Source organism: Copadichromis virginalis, linkage group LG11, assembly GCF_057382275.1.
Source record: "Copadichromis virginalis isolate Kocher_CV1m ecotype Utaka linkage group LG11, C_Virginalis_male_GT1.1, whole genome shotgun sequence".
Lineage (NCBI taxonomy): Eukaryota > Metazoa > Chordata > Actinopteri > Cichliformes > Cichlidae > Copadichromis > Copadichromis virginalis.
In genome coordinates, this window is record NC_140628.1 from 5,073,544 (window position 1) to 5,097,417 (window position 23,874).

At 43.5% G+C, this 23,874-nt stretch overlaps 1 protein-coding gene across 4 annotated transcripts in view; it reads right to left on the minus strand.

Annotated features, from left to right (window-relative positions):
• Positions 1-23,874, minus strand: part of tsnare1 (T-SNARE Domain Containing 1) — a 274,342-nt gene that overhangs the window by 104,095 nt on the left and 146,373 nt on the right. For all 4 annotated transcript variants that reach the window (XM_085472891.1, XM_085472888.1, XM_085472889.1 and 1 more), the window contains exons 5-8: positions 19,492-19,582; positions 19,311-19,385; positions 19,086-19,142; positions 13,616-13,765 (exon numbers count right to left, since the gene is read on the minus strand). In XM_085472891.1, the coding sequence (XP_085329017.1) occupies positions 13,616-13,765; positions 19,086-19,142; positions 19,311-19,385; positions 19,492-19,582 (373 nt within the window). The remainder of the gene's footprint in view (positions 1-13,615; positions 13,766-19,085; positions 19,143-19,310; positions 19,386-19,491; positions 19,583-23,874) is intronic.

Genomic DNA, 23,874 nt, shown 5'->3' on the forward strand with positions numbered 1-23,874 from the left:
TTGAACTGTTGTCTGTTATTCGGTTGGCTTTATTGTGTCTCATATAAGCTGTGCGGCTAGGCTGTCAAGCTGTAATAACTAGCCAGATGCTTTGAGCTTATTGCATCTATAATACATTTCATATATTTCATTGTATTGTGTTTACAGTTTCACAAAAGTGCCCAGTAAAAACTCCTGGAGTTCAACCGTCTGCGTCCTGGAGATTTTTTTGGGAGTGTTTAAGCTGAATGGAAACTTAGCCCATTACAGTGAAAAGACTGCAACACAGCTAACAGGGCATACGAGGATCGCCACCATACGGAGCTACTCATTACCAAGAGATAAGCGGCTTCCACTACAGCTTTTGGAGAACTTCGCCGCAGCCTTCCTCTCCCGATACTGGAGACCCAACGACACGCAATGTCACAACGTAGCAATGCTGACAAAGGAAATGGAGACAACCAGTCAGAGTGTGTGCGCTCAAGGAGCAGTCGCTCATCTGGTACATTGTCTGGCTCAAAAATCAGCATAGCCATCGCCATGGCAAAAGCAAAGGCTGAAGCCACGCAAGCTAGAGCGGCACATTCAAAAAGAGAAATCGAGCTTAAAGTGGAGCAAGCACGTATTCAAGCCAGCCTCGTTGCAGAGGCGAACTCCCTAGTAGCTGGTCTACAAGATATGGGTCTCGAAGTACGCAGCAAAGTTAACAGCCCGGTCTCCCATCTATCAAAGACCAGCGCGTGGCTGTCTTTATCTCTGAGCAGGCCAGCCTATGCAACAAGGGTCTATCGGCTACAGAAGATAACCTTCCACCTTCTCGACCAGCCACCCACCCGCATAACGCGGGTCAGACCCAAGCTGCTGCTTCTGCTGCTATTACGCCACACCAAGCTCTCCAGGGCCCTTGGAAAAGCGATGCACCGTTACGACAGAGCTCTAAGCCGCCCTTCTACCCCCCTCCAACTCCCCAATTTAGCAGAACACTTCCGCAGCAGAACCCCAAACAGGATTTTACGTCTCCCACGCACCAGCCCGTTCATGGGACGCCTTACAGAGGTGACCACGACCATTCTACAACCAACGGCCTCATCAAAAATCTTGCTCGCAACCACTTGGTGACTTCAGGTCTCACCACATATGACAACCAGCCAATAAATTACTGGGCCTGGAAAACATCATTCCAGAACGCCATTGCCAATCTAGACCTGTCTGCCGCAGAAGAACTCGACCTCCTAACCAAACACCTGGGAAAAGAGTCAGCAGAACAGGTAAGAAGAATAAAAGCGGTCAACATCAGGAATCCAACTACTGGACTGTGCTCGGCATGGGGGCGCCTCGACGAAGTATATGGCTCGCCAGAAGCCGTCGAACAAGCTCTGTTCAGCAAACTAGAAAGCTTTCCAAAGCTCACAACAAAGGGTCCACGGAGGCTCCGGGATCTAGCCGACCTGTTGTCAGAGCTACAAGCCGCCAAGGAAGATGGCTACCTCGCAGGCATGTCGTACTTGGATACCTCCAGAGGAATTAAGCCCATCATCGAGAAACTTCCATACAGCATACAAGAAAAGTGGCTATACCACGGGACGAGATACAAACAAGAACATTTCGTCAGCTTCCCACCTCCGTGTTGGTGAACTTCATCCGCACCGAGGCGAAAGCACGTACGGACCCAAGTTTCAACCTCTTCATGCCAAGCCCTCCAGCCGAGAGAAGGAATAAATGGGAGAGGCCCACGAAGACGTCTGTTCACGCCCACAAGACACAGGTCTCAGGCACTGCCAAGTCTGAGTTTAAAGAAAGCAGGGAACGCATCGACCCGAATAAACATTGCCCCCTGCACAAAAAGCCCCATCCTCTGAGGAAATGCAGAGGTTTCCGTGAGAAGAGCTTAGACGATCGCAAACAGCTTCTGAAAGAACACTACGTCTGCTTTCGCTGTTGCTCGTCAACAGAACATCTTGCAAAGAACTGCACAGCCGAGATAACATGTACTGAGTGTGGGAGCGCTGCTCACGTAACAGCTCTCCACCCCCACCCACCTACCTGGAAACCCAAGTCGTTCCCCTCCACCTCAGAGGATAGCGGGGAGGAGGACAAAGCGGATAACCAGGAGGTCAAGTCAACGTGCACACAGGTATGTGGGGAAGGTCTGAGTGCCAGAGCGTGTGCTAAGATCTGTCTCGTCAGGGTGTTCCCAAACGGACGCAGAGGGGAAGCCAAGAGAATGTACACTATATTGGATGAGCAGAGTAATCGCTCTCTCGCGCGGTCAGAGTTCTTCGAAGCCTTCAAGATCTCTGGGCGCTCGTACTCATACACACTAAAGACCTGCGCGGGACGTACGGAGACATCGGGGAGGAGAGCCAGCGGCTACACCATAGAGCCATTGGATGAGAAATTGAGTATTTCTCTGCCTACACTCCTCGAGTGCAACCAAATCCCTAATGTCCGTGCGGAGATTCCCACCCCCGGTGCAGCCTACCATCATGCCCACCTAAAATGCATCGCTGACAAGATACCACCTCCGGACCCAGACGCCAACATTCTTCTCTTACTGGGCAGAGATATCTTACGGGTCCACAAGGTCCGAGAGCAGATAAGTGGCCCAGGAGATGCTCCCTTCACCCAAAGGCTTGACCTGGGGTGGGTCATTGTCGGGGATGTGTGCCTCGGAGGTGCTCACAGACCACTGGAGGTGAGAAGTTACAAAACAGCCGTTCTAGGAAACGGTCGTACAAGTCATCTCCAGCCATGTAACAACCAGATCAAAGTGACAGAGGTGTTTGGACAAGCACGTGACTATCAACATCATCCAGCGCTAACCTCGACGATGCTAATTGGAGACAATTTGGGGCAAACTGTCTTCGCTCGCACTCCCAACGACCACAAACTTGCTCCATCCATGGAAGATGTAGAGTTTCTGAGAATAATGGAAGCCGAGTGTTGCCAGGACAGCTCCAACAGTTGGGTCGCACCTCTGCCGTTTAGGTCACCGAGACGGCGACTCCCCAACAACAGGAAACAGGCTCTCGAACGCCTCGTCTCACTTCGGCGCTCACTGGAAAAACGACCACGGATGAAAGCTGACTTCCTAGAGTTTATGGAGAAGATGCTCAAGAAGGCGCACGGAGAAGCCGCCCCTCCCATGCAACCTGGTCAGGAGCGTTGGTACTTGCCCCTGTTCGGTGTGTATCACCCTCGGAAGCCGGACAAGATCCGCGTGGTCTTCGACAGCAGTGCATCCTATGAGGGAGTATCGCTCAATGATGTTTTACTCACTGGTCCCGATCTTAATAACAGCCTACTAGGTGTTCTTATGAGGTTTAGGAAGGAGCAGGTTGAAATCACTGCTGACATCGAGCACATGTTCCACTGCTTCATCGTGAAAGAGGACCACCGGGATTTTCTCCATTTCCTGTGGTATAGAGACAACGACCCTACCTCTGACATCGTGGATTACAGGATGCGGGTCCATCTTTTTGGTAACAGCCCCTCGCCAGCCGTCGCAGTGTATTGCTTGCAGCGGGCGGCTAAGGCAGCAGAGGCCGACTAAGGCAGCAGAGGCCGACTACGGCAGCGATGCCAGGAGATTCATCGACCGTGATTTCTATGTCGACGATGCCTTAAAGTCCTTCAGCACAGAGGAAGAAGGCATCGCAGTTCTCCAACAAGCGCAGAAGATGCTTGCGGCTTCCAACCTCAGGCTGCACAAAGTTGCATCAAATCGCTCTGCGGTCATCAGAGCATTCCCCCCCCAGGATCACTCTCAGGATTTCAATGGCCTAGATCTCTTCATTGATGATCTGCCTATCCAGCGTAGCCTGGGACTGTTCTGGAACATGCGCATGGACACCTTCACGTTCCAGATCGAGATCGATCAGAAGCCGTTCACCCGCAGAGGGGTACTCTCGACCGTGAACAGCCTATACAACCCCCTAGGGTTTCTCGCACCCATCACAATTGACGGAAGACGGATACTCAGAGAACTCACCTTGCAAGCGGAGGATTGGGACGCACCCCTTCCCAAAGACATGGAGATCGAGTGGACTAGATGGAAACAGTCTCTCCAAGACCTGGAGGGGCTCCAAATACCACGCCCTTATACGTCCCTCTCCACCACAGGTGCCCTAAGGAGAGAACTCTGTGTCTTCGCCGACGCATCGGTCAAAGCAATAGCAGCCGTAGCCTACATCAGGGTAACTAGCAAGCAGGGACAGACCGAGATTGGCTTTGTCTTTGGGAAGGCAAAGTTGGCTCCCCAACCTGGCTTAACTATCCCTAGACTTGAACTTTGCGCTGCCGTGCTCGCTGTCGAGATCGCTGAGATGATAGTTGCAGAGATGGACACAACGTTTGACAACATCACCTACTACACAGATAGCAAAGTCGTACTGGGATACATCTACAACCAGTCAAGGAGATTTTATGTCTACGTACACAACAGGGTCCAACGAATCCTTCAGTCACCTTGTCCCGGTCAGTAGAAGTACGTCCCAACGCATCTCAACCCAGCTGACGTAGAACTGTAGCATCAGCCCTGCTCAGCAGCACACCATGGCTCAAAGGACCAGCCTTTCTCTGCGACGCATCAGGGCATCCATCCGAGCTTCAAGAGACGTACAATCTTGTCGACCCCGACATCGATGCCGAAGTGCGTCCACAGGTGACGACGAAACTCACCCACATCGCCAAAGGTGTGGTACGCCGTCATCGCTTTGAACGCTTTTCCAAGTTCAGCACACTCCGTGCAGCCATCGCACATTTGATCCACGTAGCTAGCTCTTTCGCTTGCTCAACGCAGAGCGAATGTCGAGGCTGGCACATTTGTCGTCCTACAGAAGAGGAGCTGCTGAGAGCCGAAGTGTGCCTTGTAAAGAGTGTCCAGGGTGAGTGCTACGCAGAAGAGCTCAAGTGCATCAACTCGGGAATCAACATACCATCTTCTAGCAGCTTGTGGAGATTGCACACCATTATGGACCAGGATCGACTACTTAGGGTAGGAGGTCGGATCGAGCAGTCAGGCTTAGGCATGAACGAGACTCATCCCATCATCATTCCTGGCCGGCATCACCTCGCCACTCTGCTTGTGTCCCACTATCACGAAGCAGTAAAACACCAAGGGAGACATCTTACTGAGGGTGCCATTCGGGCTGCAGGGTTTTGGCTCGTGGGAGCCAAACGCTGTATCAGCAGTCTGCTTTACAGATGCATCACTTGTAGGAAACTGAGAGGGAAGGCCGAACATCAACAGATGGCAGCCCTGCCGGCAGAACGGCTACAAGTAGCACCTCCCTTCACCTACGTAGGTGTCGATGTCTTTGGACCATGGGACGTCGTTTCACGCCGCACAAGAGGAGGAGTCTCGAACTCCAAGCGATGGGCGGTGATGTTCTCGTGTATGTGTTCCAGGGCGGTGCACATTGAGGTGATCGAAGCCATGAGTGCTAGCAGCTTTATTAACGCCTTGAGGAGATTATTTGCGGTCAGGGGCCCCGCGAAGCAGATACGCTCGGACTGCGGAACTAACTTCGTCGGCGCTTCCTGTGAGCTGGGGATGGACAAGGAAAACCCAGGGTTTGACAGGGTGGAGAAGTACCTCAGCAAACAGAGCTGCACCTGGGTGTTTAACCCACCCCATGCATCTCATATGGGTGGCGCATGGGAGAAGATGATCGGCATCGCCCGCCGTATCTTGGACTGCATGCTGCTTGAACAGAGAAAGTCTCGCCCGACACACGAGGTTCTGACCACGCTTAAAGCGCTATATAAATACAGGCCATTTACAGGCCATTTATGGCCGAGGTAGCTGTAATTATGAACGCAAGGCCGATCATCCCTGTGTCATCCGACCCGGAGTCGCCCTGCATCCTCACACCGGCAATGCTCCTGACTCTCAAAACAGGTTCCACGCCTCCTTTGCCGTCAAGCAAGTTCGAGGAAGCAGATCTTTTCAGAGAGGAGTGGAAACAAGTTCAGAGCTTAGCAGACATGTTTTGGAACAGATGGAGGCGTGAATACCTCAAAACACTGCAACTTCGGCACAAGTGGCAAGGGAAACAGCCGAATCTTCAAGAAGGGGACGTAGTTCTCTTAAAGGATAATCAGGCAGAGAGAAATGAGTGGCCCATGGGCATCATCACAAAAACCTTTCCAGGGAAGGACGGATTGGTCCGGAGAGTCGAAGTGGAGGTCGTCAAGGATGGAAATAGAAGAGGATTCTCTCGTCCTATTACAGAAGTAGTTCTGCTTCTTTCTCCAAAGTCCGATTCCGCCAATTGATGTGGGCTCTTTAAAGATCCCAAGCGGGGAGTGTTATGCCTCCAGAAATGTGTTCTTATGTGTTCTTTTTATCTCGTTATCGCAGCTTAGAGCGACTTGTGTATTTTCGTAACCATGACAACATGAGAGCAGTGCACGCTGGGAGTCAGGAAGTAAATTTACCGTGTGGCTCTGGATATTGGTGTGTGGGCTCACGCAGTCGCCAGCTCCACCGTTACAGGTTTAATCCTTTTCCCTCCGCTAAGGCATAGTCTGTGAGTATAATTCATTTTGTACAATTAAGCGTTGAAGCGTTTTGAACTGTTGTCTGTTATTCGGTTGGCTTTATTGTGTCTCATATAAGCTGTGCGGCTAGGCTGTCAAGCTGTAATAACTAGCCAGATGCTTTGAGCTTATTGCATCTATAATACATTTCATATATTTCATTGTATTGTGTTTACAGTTTCACAAAAGTGCCCAGTAAAAACTCCTGGAGTTCAACCGTCTGCGTCCTGGAGATTTTTTTGGGAGTGTTTAAGCTGAATGGAAACTTAGCCCATTACAATATTCAACATTGCTATCAATACATTTTTCAAAAAATGCCTCTCTGTGCAAAATGGGTTTAAAAACATAAACAGCTGTAGGATCCTGTTTGTCTGTGATTTGAACCGGGGGAACAAATCGTGGCAGGATCAGCCTGATATTATTTGTATCCTGCTGTAACTTTACTGTATAAAGAGCAAACATCTCCAAAATGTCAGGAGCAGTTAGTCATTACAATAAGTGTTTGTAAAAATCAAGAATGTGGGATCCTGTTTGTCCGTGATTTGAAGAGCCCAGCGTTGCTCCTGACGCAGAGAAAACCAATCCTGCAGGGAGACCTACCTCGGCACTTGTGCAGGTGAAGCCAAAGGGAAGATTTGCTTCACCAGATTTTCTCGTCTTTAGCTTAGAATGAAGTTGGTTTGGAAACATATTCAGCGACGCTTCATCTCCTGCTTTGGGTTTCTGTGGGCGCCCCGTGCTAGCAGTGTCCAAGCGTTTTGTTTTCTTCTTTTTCATACCGCGACCCCCCTGCCATGGCTCTGTGCCCACTCTTTGTGTGTGTGTGTGTGTGGGGGGGGGGCACACATTGGGAAGGTCTGGATTAGGCATGGATTTGTCTCCCAAAACATCTGGTCGATGTTAAGTGGTTACAGTGGTCAATCATCCAAATAGTGAGGCTTTGTATATATTAACACAGTGTAGCAGTTGAACAGATGGCGGCGCACACAGTTGCAGCAGCTCGATGTACCACTGGTCGGTGCGGTGTTTTGTTACCTTTGTACGTTTTATGTTCTGTTTTGTGCGCGATCAGTCAAGCGAATAACATCTTCAGCAGACATGATCTTCTTAAGATCGGAGTGAGTTACCGTGTGAGCGTGACCATGGCATTTATCCACTCACACAAAATACCAGAGGAAGTAGCGAGGAGACCGGGCGCTCCTTGGATTACTATTCCGGCGGGAGGGAGACGCAGACGGCGACGAGAGAGAAGGAGGAAGCGAGGCTGCCGGGCTGGCGTGCTAACCAGGCTAAGGAGGAAGCCTTTTAGACCACCGCTCCCGAGTTTATATCTCTCGAATGTCAGATCCTTGGCGAACAAGATGGACGAACTAAGGTTACAAATAACAACGGACAATCACATCAAAAACTCATGTATTCTTCTGATCACTGAGTCCTGGCTGCATCAGTCCATCCCGGACTCTGCCATTGAGCTATTAGGCTACACTGCACAGCGCCAGGATAGAACAAACAATTCCGGTAAGAGAAAAGGAGGGGGAATCTGCATATACGTGAATAACAGCTGGTGTACTAATACAGTGATCATAGACCGTCACTGTTCTCCGGACATAGAATATCTGACTGTCAAATGCAGGCCCATCTATCTTCCACGGGAGTTCACTGTTGTGGTAATAACAACTGTTTACATACCGCCAGATGCAAATACTAACATGGCACTAGCGCTTTTGCACACGAACATCAACAATAAACTCAATAAATACCCTGACGCAGTGCACATTATAGCGGGTGATTTTAATCAGGTGGATTTAAAAACAGCTATCCCAAATTTCCACCAGCATGTGAAGTGTACCACGAGAGGGGCTAACACCTTAGATAAAGTCTAATCCAACATCAAGAAGGGCTACAGGGCAAGACCCTTACCACATCTGGGCCAATCTGACCATTTATCCTTGCTCCTAATTCCTGCATATGCCCCAATCAGGAAAACTGCGTCGACCATCACTAAAACTGTAACAACATGGCCAGAGGGCGCTTCTCAACAGCTACAGGACTGCTTTGACGGAACCAACTGGAATATTTTCCAACATCAAGACCTGGAAATGTTCACAAACAGTGTCCTCTGTTACATCAAACACTGTATAGACACTGTCACAGTAGACAAGCAGATCCGGGTTTACACCAACCAAAAGCCATGGATGACCCGGGAAGTCCAGCAGCTGTTAAAAGAGAAGAACAGCGCCTTCAGGTCCGGAAGCAGGGAGAGCTACAGCAGGGCTAGAGCCAACCTGAAAAAAGGCATTAAGAAGGCCAAGGCGGACTATAGGAAGAAGATCGAGAACCACCTGGAGAGTAAGAACAGCCGGCTGGTGTGGCAGGGTGTCCAGCAGCTGACAAACTACAAGTCCAAATCAGGTATGGCTGAAGGTGATCCAGCACTGGCGGAGGAGCTGAACATCTTCTTCACACGCTTTGAGGTCACTGCACCCTATGCCTCAGAGGAACAGCTACACCATACAGCCCACAGCAGCAGTACCATCATCACTCTGGAGGAGCATGAAGTGAGGCGCACCCTGCGGGCTGTTAACCCGAGGAAGGCAGCCGGCCCAGATGGTGTACCAGGACGTGTGCTGAGAGACTGCGCAGACCAGCTTGCCTATATTTTCACCAGGATTTTTAACCAATCCCTTGAACAGTCAAGCGTCCCACCCTGCCTCAAGACCTCCACCATAATACCCTTGCCCAAGAAACCTCACATCTCTAGCCTAAATGACTATAGACCAGTGGCACTAACCCCGGTGGTGATGAAGTGCTTTGAGAAACTTGTGCGTTACCACATCACAGCAGCGCTACCCAGCAGCCTTGACCCACACCAGTTTGCCTATAGAGCAAACCGATCGACAGAGGACGCCATAGCAACAGCACTCAATGTAGCACTAACACATCTGGAGAGGCAAGGAAGCTATGTGCGTATGCTCTTTGTGGATTATAGCTCGGCATTTAACACCATTCTTCCATACAAACTGGACGCCAAGCTAAAAGACCTAGGGCTTCCTCACAGCACCTGTAAGTGGATCAACAGTTTCCTCACCGACCGCAGACAGAGAGTGAGAGTGGGATGTTACACATCTCCAGCCCCAAATCTAAGCACTGGGTCACCACAGGGCTGCATGCTTAGTCCACTGCTCTACTCGCTTTATACACACGACTGCGCCCCCGCCCACCAGAGCAACACCATAGTAAAGTTCGCAGATGACACTACTGTGGTGGGGCTCATATCTGGGGGAGATGAGTCTGCCTACAGAGATGAGGTGGAGCGGCTGTCTTCATGGTGCAAGGATAACAACCTTCTCCTAAACACGAAAAAGACCAAAGAACTCATAATTGACTACAGAAGACACAAGACAGAAATCCAACCACTAATCATCAGCGACAACTATGTGGAGAGGGTGGCAGACTTCCGCTTCCTGGGAGTCAGCATAGAGGGAAACCTATCCTGGAGTGTGAATACTTCTGAGCTACTGAAAAAGACACAACAGAGACTGTACTTTCTGAGAGTGCTTAGGAAGAACAACATCACACAGAGACTGCTGGTGTCTTTTTACAGAGCCTCCATCGAAAGCATACTAACGTACTGCATAGGCATATGGTACGCTAGCTGCACAGTGGCTCAGAGGAAAGCACTCCAGGGAGTAATCAATGCTGCCCAAAGGACAATCGGCTGCCCTCTCCTCAAACTGAAAGACCTACACAGTTCCCGCTGCCTCAAAAGAGCCCATAACATCATAAAGGACACCTCACACCCTGGTCACTCCATGTTCGAACTGCTGCCTTCAGGTAAACGGTACAGAACAACATACACAAGGACTAACAGACTCAAACACAGTTTCTACCCAATTGCAATATCATGTCTTAATGCTACTAAAAGTAGATGACTCTCATTGCCCCTGTTGTCATTTGTGCCCCTGATGTTGGAATGCTTTTAGACATGTTTTGTTGGATGCGCTAACAAATTGACTGAGTGATTGATTGTTTGAGTGATATATCAACTAGGTCGTATGTTGAGTGTCTGTATGGGGCCTTAGGCCTGGATTGCGTGGGTGTATTTACCGTATGAGAATACTGTATTTTATATGTATTTCTATCTTTTATATCCTATCTATTATAGTTTTTAAGTATTTATCTTTCGTGATGTTGCACTGACCGGAGACATCTTTCAATTTCATTGTACTTGTGACAATGACAATAAAGAATATTCATATTCATATTCAACATACTATTAGGCTAGCGACTAGAATACAGTAAAAAATACCAAGAATACCTGTTCAATCAAAATTAACTTCACTTTGATGTGCTGAAAAACTGCAGTGATTTCCCTGTCTCCCGTATTAGGCTTTGGGATGGTAACCCTTTAATGTTTAAAGAATCTGCTTCCTCTACAGACGACATGTCAGTGGGATTGAAGAGGTCCTCAAAGAATTCCTTGTAACGCTTGACTATATCCTCAGTTGAAATCAGCAGCATTCCTCCTGCACTATATATGTTGTACGTGGCCTGCAGGTACCCCTCAGCTGCCTCCCACAGTCTATCGAGTGGCACTCAGCTGTTTCACGGGCAGCATTAGGGGAGGAGTCAGAGAGAAACTCAGAGTTTGTTGAAGAAAACCTGCCAGTGAGCAGGTTTAGTTCACAGTCTGTTACCATGGTAACTGACTCAGAGTGGAAGTTCACTTGCGTTTTTGAACAGAAAACCAGATTTGTGAGGTGCTTCCTGGATTAGGGCCATTGTCTGTTGCTATCATTTTCAATCTCTTTGTTAATTTTCAAGTCTTTTTTAACGATAGTCTTAGCCTGATTGCTTTAACCTGGGTTCCACCAAGAAGGCGCCTAAAACCACAGTGGGCACCACCCTGATTAACCTGCTTATTGACATATTTTGAGATGCCAAACATAGCAGTGGCATTTGGCAGCTAACAAGGATGATATTTGCCCTAATTTTGAAGAGCATGTTCTGAGTCCCTATACCTTTTTGAAAATGCACTGAACACTCAACCTGAGGCTTTTACCATGACGTGAGTTCAACATAGCCAGTGTGTCATTCTGTTATCTAGTTTCACTTAACCTAATACTGGCAATCAGGATAAGCACCCAAATGAAAGGGCATCTTCCCAATTATTGATAAGGGTGTTGGCAACAGAGTGGCTGACTTTTTTTAGCTGAGAAGCATTATGATTCCATACACATTTTACCTAGGTAAGGGAACAAACAAGGCTATAAGCACCTTAGTAATTGGGCAGCATTCAATATCCTGCAGAAGCATGGGGGTACTGTGACAAAATACTAATAAGCTTTTGGAGGTGGGAGACGAAGACGAAGCCTGTTTGAGTTTCTAGTTACTAACTTGGCATGTGTTGGCCTCCTGGGAGGCAGTATTTGAAGAAAACAAATGCCTAATTTGTTTTTCTTCATCGTTTTTTTTAGAGTGTTTTCTTCAGCTGTGGTATTTCAGGTATGTGGTTGTTTTAAAAGTAAATGGCCAGCATATTTTATTTTTACTGCATATAACTTCAGCACACGGAAATGAGTTGTCATTGCGGTGCAAGAAGTTTAGTAATCCTAGGAGTATAAGTAAAGAGGCTTACTATTAGTTTCATACGTTCCTGGACACTTTTTACCTCTGATTTAAAATCCACTCTGGTAGTGTGCAAACAGCTAAGATATGATTGATGTGATTGCAGACTTTCAGCTTTAATTCAGTGGGTTTAACAAAACTTTTCAATTACAGTCATTTCAATACACTGTACCCCATTTTCAGAGGCTCAAACTGTATGTATAAACAATTTTATATACATGGATTATTTTTAATAGCAGCGTGAAAATTATTTGAAGACAAAAAAACATGGAATACTTAAATTCTGTGTTTACTCCCTTCAGTTGCTGCGTGTTTGTGGTTCTCTCTGCCTTCAGTTTGTTCTTCAATTGAGAAGGTAAAATTAATGTTTTGGAATTGGATCAAGTTTTGTTCAGATACCTGTTTCCATTTCATCACGGACGTGGGTAGTCTGGCATTTGGTGGATAATCTTGACCACGGAAAGTGAAAGGACTATTACTGGACACTACAGTGACTCATTATTGCTTCTATTATATTGGCAATTACTTTCATTTTTTTAAATAAGGCCGAGGCACTTCCTAAAACAAGGGGCGCTCATACAACACAGGAGAATGGATTTATAAGGGACTATTTGCAGTGAGGGCATATGTGAGAATAAATCCAAATACACAGCAGTGTGTGCTGGTTGTAATGAAAGAGCATCAGTGAATCAGTGCAACAGACTGTCTCACTGATGCTCACTTCTGGACAACAGTAAAGTTCACTAGCACAGATTAATCAGATAATATCTATCAGGAAATGATACACACACTGCACACAATGCTCATTAGTAAAACTAATTTATTTTTGGTTTGGATTATTTATTTTTACAATGTATGTACACAATACCGAGAAATATGACCACACTATTTTCTTTTGACTCGAGCCAAAGCATTAGTAAGCTTATATTACACCAGTTAATTTAAAACACTCTAAATGAGCTCTGCTTTAAGAACAAATAACCTCTCCTACTACATATATTGGTTTCCTGTATTTTTCTCCACTGCTGTATAATATTTTAGAAACCTGGGGAGCTGAGTGTCAGTGCAGATCTGCTGAGCTGGGTTTCATAAGCTCAACAAAATGCAGAGTTTCGGTGCAACAAACAGCTCTTTACAATCAGGCAGCCTGCAAAAAGTTGCTGAAAGGTGCAATAGACGATGGCTACAGTAGTGTCCATATGTGTACACAGGACCACATCTGTGGTGATTACAAGCACAACCTATACTGACTGTGGAAACTGCGCACACCATTTTTCTTTTCTTTTTTGATGGCGTGTGGTGCAGTCATAGTTAAGTAAGGCTTCTAATCTCCAGCAGCTTCTGTGGAGCTGTTCATTGACCATCAGCTGATTGGAATTGTTCTAGTAGGTGTTTGAGTAGGAGAAATATATGAGCTCTGTGTCTGATGAATTCAGCTGAGCTGATTATATGTCACTGTTCTTACCTCAATCTGAAGCAAGGCCTCCTCTCTCTGACGGAGCACCTCCACGTCCTCCTCACTGATCTCAGACAGGAAAGCCTGACTTCCTCCCTCTGAGCCTGCTCCAAACAGTGGACCCTCCTCTATCTGCTCACTGGATGGAGTCTGAGGACTCTGTGAGAGCAAAGACATTTTCTTTTATTAGATTTAAAAGGTATAGCAGTAACAGCAAAAATTCAGACAGTGAGCAGTTACTTTGTCTGTTGCCTGGGAATACAAGTGCTCGGGTTGTTGATTAAGTAGCAGCAACTTATTATCACAGCAACTACCAGTTACTGCTGTCTTTTATCTCTCATCTTAAAATTCATGGACAATCCAACTCTGAGCTTGATGGGTTTTTTTAGTGATATGTGTCCGAATAAAATATAACAACAGCAGTGAAAATATATTTTTGACTAAGCATTTTACACATTTCAAATGTGTAATTAGCACCATTAACAATTTTTTTGCATTTCTATTATTATAATGTAATTTCAATTTATCTTGTCTTGGCTTCATTCACTTTTCGCTAAATGATCTTATTGCTTCAAAATTATTATTTCATTTGATATTTTGTAAGCAAAAATTAATTATATTTAGCTAAACATTATTACCCACTATCGGCTCCAACCACTTTCAGCAGAAAGCTGCTCTTCTTGAACCTGGTTCGGCTGGAGGTTTCTTCCTGTTAAAAGGGAGATTTTCTTCCCACTTTCAGCAAGTGCTTGCTTATAGAGGGAAAGGAGATTGCTATGGTTTTCTCTCTATTATGGCAGTACAGTATAACAATATAAAACACATTAAAGTGATTGTTATTGTGATTTAGTGCTATATAAATATAAATGCACTGACAAATAAAATTGATTAATTAATGTTACGTTTATGTACCTATTTATTATATAACCTACTTTAAGCTAACCATTAAATCAATTTCTTTTAGCAAACCTCCAGCTGTACATTTGGCTCCCTAGTTTTCCTGTTCTTAAATCAGCAGCTACAAGTGCATCAGTGCAGATTTTTTCTGTATTTTGCTCTTTGTGTACATCACAGAAACTGTATAAGCAGTTTTTTGTGTCAAAGGTTTATTTAATTCAATTTTATTTTATTTATATAACGCCAAATCACAACATCAGTCGCTTCAGGGCGCTTTATATTGTAAGGCAGACCCTACACTAATACATACAGAGAAAATCCCAACTTTGGCGACAGTGGGAAGGAAAAACTCCCTTTTAACAGGAAGAAACCTCCCACAGAACCAGGCTCAGGGAGGGGCGGGGCCATCTGCTGCGACTGGTTGGGGTGAGAGAAGGGAGACAGGATAAAGACATGCTGTGGAAGAGAGACAGAGATTAATAACAATGCAGAGAGGTCTATTGACTAAGGACTTTAATACTACTACAAATACTACAAATACAAATACTATGACATATATATATATATGTATATGAATCACAAAAGTCTCCAATCTTCTACTATAACTTCTGTTATAGTTGATAGTTGTCAGACTTGATCAGAGTAACAGTTGTAGCCATTTTAATGTTTTTTTTTCCCGATTGACCTTCTGGTTAAAAACATGAATTTGCTTTGGTACAAATTTGTTAACATTTCTGTTACGAGCATGTGGTGTAGCCATTATCAGTATATACTGTGTGTTAGTGGAGATCGTGAATGTTGAGGCTACATGTGGTACATGCACACATTTTGTTTCATGTGCAAGCAAAAGCATAAGGGAAGAGGAGAGACACGGAGCGAGGTCTGCTTACTCTTTTGCATTGCTAATGTGTTTCACCTTTGTGTGGTTGAGTGCACAGCTAATTCATGGTAGAGGGACCAGTGTGGGTCAGAGCACAGGAACTAACTCAGGCTTAGTCACAGCACTCTGTCTACTGGCCATGTTGTGACTCACCATTCCTTAGCACACTCTGGGTGTTCACTCCTCCACATACATACATACATAACACCCCAGAATATATTAGTACATTACATGGATGGAAAGGGACTCTCAAGACAATCATTCTGACACATTATTGCACAAGTTCACACACTGGTAGAAACGTTCACACAGCTCCCTGCTGTTGATTCCGGTCATCTATGATGATGTTCATTTGAAGATGTGTGTGGGAAACAGTCTGCATTGGTTTGAAAAGTGATTTTCTGCATGTATAAGGATGACGTTCCAAACGTCAGGGTACCTCTCATCACTTCCTGTCTACTAACGTCTTCTACTTCATGTACAGCAGAGAAGTCAGAATATTGTTGTTGTGGTTACATAAAATGATATTTGACCAGTTGATTCTTCCATAATATATGGACTGATTAGAGAGCTTCCTGCTATGCATTGAATGTAGTTTAAGTTGTGTAATGTATTATACAGTTTGCCGCCTCCATAGCCCTTTATCTCTAAAGCTTGCAGAATAATAGACCTTAGTTATAGGCCTTCAGGGAGGCATAAAACATTAATACACATGAGTCATCTCTCTGTTTGGGCAAAAAAATAAGATGGCTTTTTAGAGGGTGTGTGTAGTAACAATGGTTCTTTGCAGAATACTGTTCAACCAGTTCAAACTGCAAGTCATTCTCCTTTCAGCTTAACAGAAAAGCATGTTTGAGACCTTCAAACACCCTGGTGGATATTGAGTGAGAAAGAGAGCTGCTTCCTCTTAACTATACGTGATACACCTACATGTCATTGTAGTTTCTCCCCAATTACCCAAACAATTTACAGCAGTAGAAACATATTCACAACAAAATATTTTTTTTAACTTACTTTACAAGATAATGTTCACACTAATATTACAAAATTGTACAAGTTTGTAAAATTTGAAGCTTGTACTTTTATAAAATGGAATTACAAGAAGCTAAATGCTAATGCTAGGCTATATCAGAAATGAATGTCCCAAGAACTAAGCTCCCAAAACGTTGATTCTGTTCATCTAGATGTACCGTTTTCAGTAGGAGAAATGTTTAGTTACTCATTCAAGTGTCTTACCTGGATGATTGAGCATGCAATCAATTGTACACTATACTTTATCCACTTAGTGTAAAAGATTATTTTTGCAGCTGTCTTTTTCATTCTATATTATGAGGGGTGAGGTACACCCTGAATAGGTCGCCAGCCTATCTCAGGGTCAACACTAGAATACCAGTAAAACCTAAAAAGAAACTCAAATATGTCTAGAACCCAAACAATAACATCAGCCAGCTAACTTAGCAAAGTACACAAAAAATATAGAAATTTTATTCTCTCTAAAAACTGTTGGATATATTGTCCAGAGAAAGAATGGATCTGATTTGATGATATTTTTAGATCAAAGATAGATTTCAAAAAGAAACGTTGCTTTCCTTATTTTGAATGTTGATCCAACCATCTCCCTTGCAGTATTGAGGGTTGTACAATGAAGAAAGATTAATGGGTTAAGTGTGCTACGTCAAGTACAAAGTCAGAGTGTTTTGGGCCACAAACATTTCTCTCTTATTACCTCGCTAAATCACCATGGTAACGTATGCTGAAAACTTGACTTTTGGTTTGAAATTGGCTAAAAGATTTTCGACTGATTCTTTATTTACATGTTTTAGGTGCAGTAGAGATTTTCTCTTGTATTAATGTGTTGTTACCTTACTAATGTCACGTCCAGCTGTAAAGTGACAGCAGTGCAAACCGCATCACATTGTCACTTGAATCCACATGAACTCCACTGATGATGCAGAAAAGGTAAAAATGTTTTTAAACTTGGTTCAAAGTCTGTTTTATACTGCTGCAGTTGACAGAATACAGAACACATACCAAGAATACCTCTTCAACCAATAAAATGAATTTCACTTTGATCGGTGACAAAATAAACTGATTTCCACATCTCCTTTATCAGCGTATGGCATGGTATGCATTACTGTTTAAATGCATCCAGTTTAAGGTGTCACAGCTCTAATGTGTGGCTGTCACCTTAGAAATAACTCAGTGTTTAAATAATTAACTGGAATTTAAATATTTATTTTCTGTTCTTCGCACTAAATCCCCAAATTAATGATTTTCTGCAGCATTAAATACTTGTGTGTTTTTTTTTCAGCAATGTTGAATTTTATTTTCTTTGCTTTTCCAAATCATGGTCACAGAGGGGCTGGAAACAAGTCCAGCTGCTGGGCCGAGAAGTAGTGTACACCCTGGTAAGTCCTTTAAGCCTGTGATGCCAGTGTGTTACATTTACTGTTATTTTTCTAATGTTCTTCATAGCTTTTTATCACTGTTGTGCATTATGTCAGGAGTACTTATAGGCATCTTTGTATGCAGAAGAAGAGTCATATGGCACGTGATCCGCACCTTTGGGTGTGAACAGAGTCTGAAGCACAAAGCCTGACTTAACCATGAAAATTGATCAACGCTGTCATGATACCTGTTACCTCTGACTGGGGTTTTAAGTTTTGTCAATCCAGTTAATGCAAATAAAGCTTGGCTGTGTTGAGCTTCCAATGTAGTATTCCCCTCATGTCAGTTAACAAGCTGAGAGCTAATAACACACATAACGCACAATAAACTACCATAAGAAACGAGAGGACATCTGACAAATATTTTATTAATAACTTCTCACATGACAAGTAGGTTTTTAACCTGAATAAACAGGTTTCGGCATTAGTACATAATGTTTAACATGTTAGTAGTTTTACTTGTATGAATATTTTAATGGGCTGTTTTGATTCACCAGCCTTCACATGTGAGAAAACATTAGGAAGGATTTCTAAAACTGGCATAACTGGAAGGGGGGGGACGATCACATATTTGAAGGTTAAAACTGGTACAAATCACAGTTGAGCTCTTCGCTTTGCCCTCGTTTGTGATACGAAGTCTGAAGGGCGAACAAAGAGTTTCTGTCTGGGGAGGTTTCTTAGATAAATCTGAGCATCCAGCATCTAAAATGATTATAACAGGTCCCCTTTAAAACACCACCGTTTGGGTTGAATATTTATATTTTATGCTTGGTAATAGTGTTTCTACAGCAAGTGCTGAACCAAACCTTAAGCACATGCGTAAATTCACCTTGATAAATTTGCTGTTTTATTACTTGTGCACATCTCATGTACAAAGAATATTCAATACATTTAACTTCATATGGTCTGGTTTCAGTAATCAGGGATAAGGAACTGTGCACGGGAAGGCTATGAGGAGTTACTTTAATATCTTCAACACAAGCTCCCATCTCTTGGCTCTCGCTGGGCCACATGGTGAAAATAAACTGTCACCGGTGACAAAATTAGAATCAGATGAAAGAAATTTCACAGCACACAAGAGCGGGATGTGATGAATGGAGTCCACTGTATTATAACAGAGTGGAAGAGACCAGACTGAGCTTCAAAGGAGCCCTTGTGAGAATGCAGCTGAGCGGAGAAATGCCATCTCATCATCCTACTTTGTTACGAATGACAGTGAAACAAAAGGAGGATTTTGCTCTCCATATCAGCTCACCTTCTTCTTGTCTTTCTGTGCTGGGGGGAGCAGGGCCCTTGAGCGTTCCGCAATTTTCTGAAAGAGGAGCATATGAGGAGACAGGGTCAAGGACTCTCACAACAAGTAGCACAAATGTGACTTTGCATCTGTGGAACAGCATCTCTTTAGTTCTCTTTTCAGTAAAACTAAATGACCATAGCATCAATTTCAGGTGTCAAAGGAGTGCATTCATCATGCAAATACCTTCTGGAGATCCCCATATCGCTGCACAGACTCAGAGAGCTCAGTCTTTAGTCTGGTCAGTCGCAGACGGTCTTGCTGTGCAACAAAACAGAATTAGATTCAATTAGCTCAAATGTTGTTTAATCTACTGTTTATTCTTCAAACTAATATTCAGTGAGGGAGGAAAGGGAGCATAAAATACCCGTGAAGAGCCACTGATTATATCAGAGAGCTGTTTGATGAGTTGGCTTGTGCTGGTGATGACTTTGTTGGTTTGCTGCTGAGTGGAGTGCCTGGGAAAAAAAACATGGTGTGAAAGCAAAAAGAGAGTACATTTACTAAAGACTGAGAAGATATTAGATATGCCAATACTGTATTACTATAATAATATATAACCAGAAAATGTGTGTGTGTGTCTATAAATCTATATTTGATTTTGAAAGTGCTACTACACCAATTTGATGGTTGTTAAGAAGGATTTTATTTTAAATACCTTTGCCAAATACGAATCACAACACACGTTTATCAGATAAGATTATGGTTCACCATATTTAGTCTCTTATAAATCAAACAGTAAATACTGAATAATATATCTTATTGCAGATACATCCTCGTCTTGGAGTAGCCCAAGCTATGGATGGATGGATGCTCCTACTGCCAGCTTTGAAAATTGTGACTTTAAATACCTAAACAAAGTATTTAAAGGAAGATATTCTTGAGGCAGAAGAAAACTTGTTTTCCCCAAAAAATAAATTACAACATTATATAAAAAATAAAAGCTAACCCTTTTGACTAACTCTTCTGGGACTTTGAGCAACCTTACCCTCAGGTATGTGTGGGTTGAGATTACATTTGACCAGTGGGGAGACTGACTATTACCAGCACTATGATAGAGGTGAAGAGTGTAAAAGCCAAATCCTCTCTGTTCTTTCATGTTTTTTCCTTTCAAGCCCCGCTGGGGTGTAAGGTTGAAAGTGCAGCCATATTCATAACTCTGCAGCACAGCCACTGGAAGGCCAGGTTAAAACAGTTATTAAATATCTAAGCTGTCAGGTCATCCTGGGCTTACACACACCCTGAACTCCCATCCTCCAAACCTGACACTATAACAGGCTGCCCCACAGAGATAGGGAGCTCCACAAACACACCTCTGTTGCAGCTACTCAAATATTGATCTACATAAAGCTGGTGGAAGGACGGGTGGACAAGCAGGTTCCAGTGGACTAGCCCGGAAGGAGCATGTCACTGTCTGTTGTGAGAAAAACCAAAGTGTCGCGGGGGGACGCCTGAAAAACACAAGCTATTATCTGTGTGGAACAGGGTTAAAGACGGTTATAAAGCCATGGAAGTTAGAAGAGGTTGAAGTTAATTTTGCTGCTTAAAATAAAAGTTTTACTGTAAAGAAATAATTAAATTGGACTGCAGCCAACTTCCCCTGACCAAAGTCGTAATACAGAAGAATTGTTTCTGTGCAGAAGTTTCATATTTATTTTTTAATCAAGATTTAAGACTTTAACCTCTTAACACCTGTCCAATCACCAGTTAACCACTTAAGGGCAAGGTGCATTTTAGTCACATGGTAAAAAAGCACAGTTTAAAGGAATTTTACATCCAGTAAAACTGGCCTTCTCTTTTCTCCTTACTTCCATGTATGCCAGACGACGAGTTTAATACTAATACAAATACTACAAATACAAATACTACGACATATACATGTATATGAATCACAAAAGTCTCCAATCTATAACTTCTGTTATAGTTGATAGTTGTCAGACTTGATCAGAGTAACAGTTGTAGCCATTTTAATGTTTTTTCAGATTGACCTTCGGGTTAAAACCATGAATTTGTTTTAACCCAGCCAGAATGCTGGCTCCCGCTGATTGGGATTACAATTGATCAATCAAGGAATCAATTACAAATACTTCTGATTTCTCCTGATGTGTTTAAAGTATACCATAGTCAATAAGAACACCATTGGTAACACACATACGTTGTAATGAAATCTTGCAACTGCCTCAAGGTCCCCCTACTCAAGATGGCACATGTACAGGCTCATTTTAAGTTTGCCAGTGAACATCTAAACAATTCATAGAATGCCTGGGAGAAAGTGCGTTCGTCAGATGAAACCAAAATCAACTCTTTGGTATCAACTGATCAAGTGTCAAATCAGTCACCTCAAGGCTCATTATATTGTAAGCTACAATAATCCAGTAAAAAACCCAACAGTCAGACAACGACCTGTGAGCAAGCACTTGGTAAATTGGGAATGAAAAACTAATTTTAACAGGAAGAAACCTTCAGCAGAACCAGACTCCGAGTCTGACCAGTTGGGGGTGAGGGGAGAAAGATGGGACAAAAATCAATTCACAACTTTTATGTAATGTGTTTCTTTCAGATTTTTGGTTGATATTCTTTCTCCCTCCATTTAAATGAAACGACCATAAAAAAATTACAGACTGTTCAGTTTTAAGTAACCAAACATACAAATTCACCATGGAATCAAATGATTTCCCCTCCTGTATAAAATCACAGATTTCTAAGTTTTGGTATTGATTTTTCTATATGATCAGCCATAACAGTAGGCTGCATGATTAGAATGCTTACACACACCAGACTCAGACAGAGTGCACATACACACACACACTCACAGATACACGCACATATAAAAAAAAGATTAAGAAATGCTAAACTTCACCCTGATGCATCATCATTTAGCCATAAGGATGCAAAAGACATGAAGGATTAGTTTAAAATCACATCCAGCTAATGCTCTGTCATGTTAGCCACTAAGGTGACACAGCAGAGTTGTATGGCTGGTAAATAAGGGATCTTAAGGAATGAGAAAAAATCTTTGCAGTTGTGTACATTCCCCATTGATTTTATACTGCACTTACATACAATACGAAACACATTTAAAAATGAGCAGCAACAGCAACATGACATGGAACCCGTATTCTTTCTTTAATTCTATTCTTAATTTCCTTTGCTAGAAATGTATAGTCCAAATCCAGTCATAAGAATTTGATCAGTTTTCAACTGCTAAACAGTACTGTTCATGAAACTGGACATTACCCACTCTCACGCTAACCCAAATCACCATAGATATCAGTATATTGCCATTAAGAATCATGCCCTCAGTTGTTGCCTTTGCACATTGTACTAATATGCAAATGATGCTCAGTGCTTAGCTTAGAAGTGCTTAGCTTCAATTGGAAAAAATATGTCCTTGAACATAAAGACATTCTCTAGATTTCAAATCATCTCCAAATCAAACCAGTGGATAATAATGTGCTCACTTTCTGGGTACATCTTGTACGAATTTGAGATGTCCTCCATCTCGAATGTAATGATGGCGTTTGGAAAAGTGCCTTCTGAGCCACATGATATTTATTAATTTCAGTATTGAATGCAGGTGCAAATTACCACCAAGACAGTGGGTGGCAATGCCATAGCTTTCCTAATCGGCTTTTAGAGTACATACACATCCCACTTCCAATCAGGTAATGGTAAAGTCTGGTTCTAATCGCTGCAAATAGTATTATAATCAGTAAAATACAAAATATTACAATCAATTTAATCAATTTAACGTCAGAAGGCACAAGAGCTCTTTGTGCCAATAAGAAAAAATATAAATAAATGAAAATCTCTGACAGAAGTAACAAATCTATCGCACAAGGTGTCAGAGTGTCAAGACAATCTCACTAGCAGAAAATATGTCACACAAAGTAAAAAGTAATTTTGTGTGTGTATCGCACTTGCTGAAGACTTTTATGTGGTGAAAGACAGTGGTCTATGTCTTCCTATATCCTTGTGTTTATACATCTCATCACATTAGAACATATACAGAAAAAAGACAGAAAAGTTGTTTTTTTTAAGGTTAAATTGGGCAAGATGCTAAATTAGCATATTTAGCATGAGGCTAAACCAAATCTATAGCATAGATAGGTCAATGCTCACCTTTTTATAAGTTACAATGTGTGAAATTTCACCACTACAGTAGATTGCAGATTCCAACCAAATTACTTCTATTTTCTGACTCCTCCCAATTCAAGTAAATAATCCCAGCGACAGTGGCTGCCTTAAGACAATCATGGTTTAGTCAGGCAGGAATGATCAGAAACATTGAATTTAGACTGCACCCCACAACAGCAGTAGCTGACATGTTTCTACTACTACTGAAACTCATGACAGGGGACATGGACCCGTACAAAGCCGCGTCATATAACGTGCGGAGGGCGGTGAAAGAGGCGAAGCAGCGCTACGGGAGGAAACTAGAGTCACAACTCCAACAGAGTGACTCTAGGAGCCTGTGGCGGGGACTAAGGACAATAACGGACTATAAAGCACCAACAACCGGTATGACGAACGCGGCCGTGACTCTGGCAGACGAGCTGAACACTTTCTATGCTCGCTTCGAGGCTGCAGCTAAGGTCTCCAACAATGCTAGTGTTAGCGGCGCTAACGGCTGCAGACAGGAAGATACTGCCAGCACCGGAAACGTGCTCGTCATCTCCGAGCATGAAGTAAGGAGAGCCTTCAAGAGAGTGAACACCAGGAAAGCAGCAGGACCAGACGGCATCCCAGG